Source organism: Pundamilia nyererei, unplaced genomic scaffold (assembly GCF_000239375.1).
Source record: "Pundamilia nyererei isolate P.nyererei 1_Seehausen unplaced genomic scaffold, PunNye1.0 scaffold00063, whole genome shotgun sequence".
NCBI classification, from domain to species: Eukaryota; Metazoa; Chordata; class Actinopteri; order Cichliformes; family Cichlidae; genus Pundamilia; species Pundamilia nyererei.
Genome location: NW_005187464.1, coordinates 1,472,060 through 1,478,923, shown reverse-complemented (window position 1 = coordinate 1,478,923; position 6,864 = coordinate 1,472,060). Strand labels below are relative to the sequence as shown.

The 6,864-nt window shown below is 38.6% G+C and overlaps 1 protein-coding gene across 2 annotated transcripts in view; it reads left to right on the top strand.

The window, feature by feature from the left end:
• The window catches only part of antxr1b (ANTXR cell adhesion molecule 1b), a 17,299-nt gene that overhangs the window by 5,653 nt on the left and 4,782 nt on the right, over window positions 1-6,864 (top strand). For both annotated transcript variants that reach the window (XM_005735267.2, XM_005735266.1), the window contains exons 7-15: window positions 323-391; window positions 1,356-1,436; window positions 1,519-1,579; window positions 1,938-2,036; window positions 4,227-4,296; window positions 4,482-4,560; window positions 4,840-4,935; window positions 5,059-5,100; window positions 5,196-5,288. In XM_005735267.2, coding sequence (XP_005735324.1) covers window positions 323-391; window positions 1,356-1,436; window positions 1,519-1,579; window positions 1,938-2,036; window positions 4,227-4,296; window positions 4,482-4,560; window positions 4,840-4,935; window positions 5,059-5,100; window positions 5,196-5,288 — 690 coding nt within the window. The remainder of the gene's footprint in view (window positions 1-322; window positions 392-1,355; window positions 1,437-1,518; window positions 1,580-1,937; window positions 2,037-4,226; window positions 4,297-4,481; window positions 4,561-4,839; window positions 4,936-5,058; window positions 5,101-5,195; window positions 5,289-6,864) is intronic.

The following is a 6,864-nucleotide window of genomic DNA, read 5'->3' as shown; positions in this document are numbered from 1 at the left end:
TACAGCTTGGAGTAAGACAACATGCATGAAGAGGATGATGTGGACAAAATACTCATTTGCCTAATAATTCTGCACTCCCTGCAGCAATAGCCACGGGTGATGTCACAGTGGCTATGTACATCTTTCATATACTGTCGATAACAGAAACCTCTTGTGCATTACTTCCAGATGTTCCCAGCAGTTGTCAGTGACATGAGAATAACTACAATATAGCTGATGGAGCTTTTAAGTTTCAGCCCAACCAAATTCTAATGTGATTCAGTGAGCGTTCACCATTTCACTGTAGCTTGTTTATTCTGTTTAATGTCTCACTTTCTCTCAGGCTGGCAGAGCACGGCAACTGGGTGCCACTGTGTACTGTGTGGGAGTAAAAGACTTTAATGAAACCCAGGTAAATCTAACAGTTAACGCTTTAAAGCCGGTCGGAGCGGGCGCGCTCTGTTTTGCTTAACTATTTTTAAATCCCAGTAGCACTGCAACCATGTGAGCTAGCGCAATAATTTTTTTTGCATATGAAACCGGAGGAGTTGTACTTACATCTTGTGCCATCAGCTTGTCCTAGGTCACAGTTTCCTTCCACATATAGCTTTGCAAAAACTTCATAAAAAGCACTTGCAGGAACAAAAACACAATATTCCAGAAACACGCTTTGCTGATCTGATCAGCTGTTTGTAACACTTCCTACGTCCATCAGCACGAACTATCGCATGTCCACCATGACCTGCCCGAAGCCGGAAGTGACGCAATTTTGCGGAAATGTAGTTTTTTACCATCAGGGCCTAGCGAGCCTGTACTGGTGTTTTTAAAAGTTATGTTTGACTTTATGACTTTCTGTGTCATTTCTGGGATGCTTAGGACTCATATTGCACTGCTGGAAATAGTTTACTTTGATGCATGTGCTGTTTTTTTGCAAATTTGCAGTATAATATTTATTTTCGTTTTTCCTGCATTATATAAAAATTGGTGTATTTCAAAAATAAAACTATGAAGACACTCAAAATAAATTTCCTGTGGTGGGAAACTATTTTGTGCAACTTTTTTGTATTTACAGTTTTGAGGGATAAGCCTCTTAAATTTCTCTAACTACAAATATATGTTAAAAAAAACAAAAACGATTTTCAATTGTTTTGTAGTTTATTGCACTTTTTTGCAATTTATGTAATTACTATAAATGTAATGCATACATATTATTAAAATTTGGGCTATAATGGTTGTATTGATGTATAGCAACTATGATATGATATAAGCCCTGGCGGACTTGGTTCTATGGTAGGTCTTAAAGGGTTAACAGTTAGAAGATCAATTAATCAGTCAGCTAAAGAACAATTTAACCATGTAGACATATTTCTCCACAGCTTTCAACGATAGCTGACAGCAAGGATCACGTCTTCCCTGTGAATGATGGATTTCAAGCACTGCAAGGCGTCATAGACTCGGTACTAAAACACAATAAGATCGCATTATATCAGTGGAAGGTCCTGCACTAAGTTAAGCTTCTGATATTATTTTCTCTTTCAGATCCTAAAGAGATCATGTATTGAAATCCTAGCTGTCGAGCCCTCCAGCATCTGTGAAGGAGGTGAAGAAACTTGAACTCAAAATACTGTCTCAAAATGCAAAAGCTTGATGTAAACATACACCTTTCTACTTATACTTGATCGTTACTTTTGATATATACTCCAAATTATACACAGACAATCACTAAAATCAAAGTTTAGCAACCAAACTTGGCACACAGGTACATCTTAGGCCCATAAAAGTTTTCATCATCTATATCAGATATTATGACATTATACTATGACATAACAGTATTGTAGCATCGGTATGGACCAGTAGTCCTACTGAGAGCACTTCCCTCCCTAAAACTCACTCTATAGTATTCCAAATTTACCACAAAGACAAAAGTTGATTAAATGATCAATTTAATCCCACTTCAGAATCCTTCCAGGTGGTGGTGAGTGGAAATGGTTTCCTTCATGCCCGAGATGTACAGAAAGTTCTCTGCAGCTTCTGGATCAACGACACTGTTACTTTGAGTAAGTACCACTTGCAAAGTTTTTCATTTTAATTCATTCTTAGCTGTAATTTCACCTCTCCCATGCAGACTTTATTTATTTAAACCATCACACCATTATGTTACCCAGCTCTCCAGCCCTCTCATTTTTCATAGAGCTTCATTGCAGCTTTCTCTCTCATTGATTTGTTTTGACTAATTACTAATGTTACTGAGGCAGTGATACATGCTGAGGGCTAAACAGCAGACTGGCAATACTGGCAACCAGTTGGTGAATGTGATGAGGCTACAGAGCCAAATACTTCTATGAGTAGTTGCTAAAGACCAAAACACAAAGCAAAACTAGACTGAATATAGGCTTACTGATCTTACTTTGTGCCTGTAACTATTTGCTAAAACTTTTGCGAAATCATATTTTGAAGTGTATAATATCTTACACGTGTGAGCTAATTATGGAGCTCTGCCCCAACAAGACTAAAACTCTTCTGTTTATATTCAGTCATTGCTTTGGACAATGAAATCCACCTCCACCCAGTCAGTGTGCACAAACTCAAACAGATGCCTTCTATAACTTCTTTATTAATGCTGTAAAAACACAAGTGATGAGGGTTATAACTATATCTTGATGCTTGCATCTGGATGTAGCAATGCTATGTTTTCAGAAATCCACTTTTTTGGGTTATAACTATACCTAAATGAATAGTTTCTCACTTTGAAATATTCTTTCAAAGACACACTTTGTTGCAGAAAGTCAGACACTCTGATGTATTTAACTATTTCAATCAGGAGAGATCATTTGGCAGTATTAAGCATGCTTATTGAATTCAATAAACAGAATCCATTGCAATTAGAACAGGATTTCCTGAAGTTGAGATGCTGGTGTGATGAAGACAGAGGCTTGGGTGGAGGTCTGAGTGACCAGGCTGAAGTGGTTATGGAGAGAAGGCAGATGCACAAATGAGATCCAAAAGGCAGAAGGACAGAAGAGCACCGAGATATAAAGAAAATGATTGGACTACAGCAATGATGTCAGCATGCAGTTTGACAGTGTGAGAAAGTGGAATTGACGTAAAGAATAGCCAAGCAGTCAAGCACCCAGGAAAGCAGCTAGATGAGGGATTAGAGATTCTCCTTATTGAACTAAAACATAAGCTTCTTAACGTAGAGTGGAGTTAGCTTTGCTCTTTATATAGATTGGAAACAGAGGAAGAAAATGAGTTTGTTTAAAGTTTGCAGGTAAAATACTTTTATTGCAGGATAGCATGTTTCTGCTTTTTGCCCCTCAGCACTCAGGGACCCTGCTCTGTAACTTTACACCACCACTTACAGCTGAATAGTCAGGGGGAAGAAATTGGAAACTGGAACCATTTTTTATCTTAATTTTTTATTTAGCATGTTTTGAAACTAGTGATTGATGATTGAGGAGATAAAATTATTAGGAAAATGTTTACTGGGGCTAAAAAGCAAATGAGCAATACAATCATTTACCTGTCGAGAGTTGTCAGTGGTCTCTGATACCCAGAGGGGTCTGGTTATTAGGATTAATACAGAGTCAAGGACCTTCTGCAAATACTTCACTTTCCAGAGCTGGGAGTAACAGCCATCTTTTATATACAGTTCGTGGTTGGTGTTTGCAGAAAGAAAAATGTGTGAATCGGTTCAGCCAACAATTATCCTTTAAATGATCAGCAGAATGTATCATTTAGGGATTGCCCTCAGCATTTTCTTCATTGTGCTAAATTTACTTTGGCCAGCGTGGGAGTACGATGGGTGGGGGACAGCAGCTCTTTGTTGGCGATGTAAATCCTCGCCCTCATGAAAAGCCATCAGCGCACTCTTCCTCTCCTTTTAATCAGCTGGTATAGTGCTTTACGCATCTCAGATGTCTAAAGGGGAATGTGGATCTCATCAGAGACGAGCACTGTCTTTGCACACTCCAGACACTCGCTCAGCCAGGGTAAATAAACCACAGCCCTCCCTCATTTGCTTCATTTTCCATAAGAGCAGGAAGTCCAGGAATTCAAAAAAAAAAGAAGATATTTTGAGGTTTGAATCTCCTAAAGTTACAGGACTGCAAGAGGAAAGTGAAGTAAATTTTTCCTTTGCATCACTCACAGCTTTCTCTTTCATCATGGATACTCACGTAATGTGTAGTTTACTTTGCTGTGTGCAGTGCTAAATATAAATTTTCATATTATTTCATTTTGCACAGTGAAAAGACCTTTGGTGGTGAGAGATACCTACCTTTTGTGCCCAGCTCCTGTTCTGGAAAAACAGGGAACGTAAGTAATCGCTGCTGCAGGAAACTTTAATGAGCTTCATTACTTCTTATCAAAGTGTAAGCAGTATACACAGCTTGACAGCATGAAAGTGTTTTCATCTGTATCGTTATTTATAATTGCAGTAAACATCTATGAGCACTAAGTATGCAAACCGAGTCCTAGTTACGCTCTTACCTTTTCTACAGGTCTGCCACTCTCCACGTCAGCATGAATAATGGCCTGAGCTTCATATCAAGCTCTGTCACAATCACTGCAGTAGCTTGTGTAAGTATAATGGAAACCAGGAGGGGACAAAAACAATCCCCACACATTACCTCATGGCTAAAAGTATGTGAGGAACTTTATTGACTTAGAAGGAGAATTTGCACATAATGACATAACGTCACAGAAATTTGTCATCTCGCAGGTTAAACCGAGAGGTTTAACCATTATGCAGGTTAAACCGCTCGACCCACTGCCACAGTGTTCTGCAGTTCATTAGTGGATGAATATAAATAGTGTATCTATGAGCAACATATCCTCAATATGTCCTTTTGTTTGTAGTCTAACGGGACCTTTGTGGCCATCGCGCTTCTGATCCTGCTGCTCCTGTTGACCATCGCTCTGCTGTGGTGGTTTTGGCCTCTCTGCTGCACCGTGGTATGATCATGAAAAACTTACATCCCAACTAAATTAGCGATGCTTATTTTCACAATTACATGATTCCTGTTGTTGCTCTTTGGTGCGATAACAAAAATCAGGCACTGTCTTTTTGGTTTGCAGGTCATCCATGAGGCACCTCCACCAGTAATAGAGGACATTTCTGTAAGTGGAGTGTTTCTTTTTTCTATTCTTTTTTTTAAAGTTCCTTCCTAAATTTCCCTTTCTTAGAAATAACGTATGTTTATTTTTTTCTTTAGGATGATGAAGATGGTTTTCCAAAGAAGAGGTGGCCCACGGTAGATGCGTCATACTACGGAGGCCGTGGAGTCGGGGGTATCAAGAGAATGGAGGTAATCCAGAAAGCAAACTGTAAATAGATCAGTACTGCATATGTATAATAACTATCGTGCATATTTCCCATTAACAACAAGTATCGACCAGTTGCTCATGCTGGCTAATAGAAATCAAATTCTTGGCTGTACAGTTTAAATTAATCAACCAGCCAAAAAATGTGATTTTCTTTGTTTTCTTTTATTTAACTGAATTATCTCCAGGATTAAACTCTATTTATTTAATTCGATTAAACTCTATCATGGAGCTATGTCCTAATGGGGATTGTTGAGAGGAGATTTAGGATCCAAAAGTGTGGGAAGCAGAAGAACGAATGTTTAACGAGGGGTGATCCGTTTCATTGTAGCTTATTCCAGAATCCAAAATAAACAGTCCAAAAGGAGGATACAAGGAGGAATATGAGGAATACTAAAGAATCTAAGGAGTGCAGCCAGAGGTCTGTACTGCAGAGCAGGATCTGGGCTTATCTCTGTAATTGTTAACCCTGGGTTTTCTGGACTACAAATACAGATCACTTCTTTATTGGGTTGTATTACCATGGTAACTTCTACTGTAGAAGCACCATGAAGTCACGACCTACTGACCAATCAGTTCTCTGGAAAATAGCATCAGTATTCCTGGAAGAGCCCTCACACCCTCTGTTTTTCAGTAGCATTTAAAGTCTCAAATCTGACTCATTGACTTTCCTTGTTGGTTGCAAAGAATTGTTTCTGTTTATAAGCATTATTATATAATACAGGACATCTGTTTGCATTTGTGGATTTTAAGTCAAACTGTCATCATTTAGCATAAACGGGGCTGCAGCTGAAAGAATTGAAACTTGAACTGTCTGTATTGTATGTTTAACATCGTCATATTTTTCTAATATTATAGTTTCATTTTCACTGGTAAAATCAGCTGCTTGTCACGCTGTACACTACACGGTTTGTGATTAGTCAGATGCTCCTTTAATGTGTACCATTTGGTTAAATTAACAAGCTGATAATCAGCTTCCTGTGACCGCTCATCCTGAGTGCCGACATTAGGGTAAGCAAACAGAAGATGATGGAAAGATATTGTTTCTTCACAGTATGAGGGCAATATGTAGATGCACACATAAACGAAGGGCTGACTGGGGTTTAGACGCAGGAGGAGAATGAGGTGGAAACAAAGAGGGAAACAGGAAGTCATACAGGAAGCAAAATTAACACAGAAAACAAAAAAAACTCACGTTGAAAGTAAAACAGGACCAAAAAAACCCCAGACAAGAATACTAAGACTTAACAAGACAACACAGAGGGGCATGAGAACATGAAAATATGAAAGCACTCGGGCGACTATTACAACTAATACTACTATGTCGGTCAAAAACCCTGTGACTATATACTTATATAGTTACCAGTCTGCTTGTGTGCTAGATTGCATGCTATTTGAGTTTTTAAGTTGCTTGGCAACTTAAAAACATCGGGCTCTTGTTGAATCTTACACAAGTGAAAATGAAATTAAAATGTTCTAATGTGATTGTACATTTTATTTGGTGCTGCTGACTAGGGCTGGGCCATATCATACCGTTCACGGTAATACCGGTGTAATGTT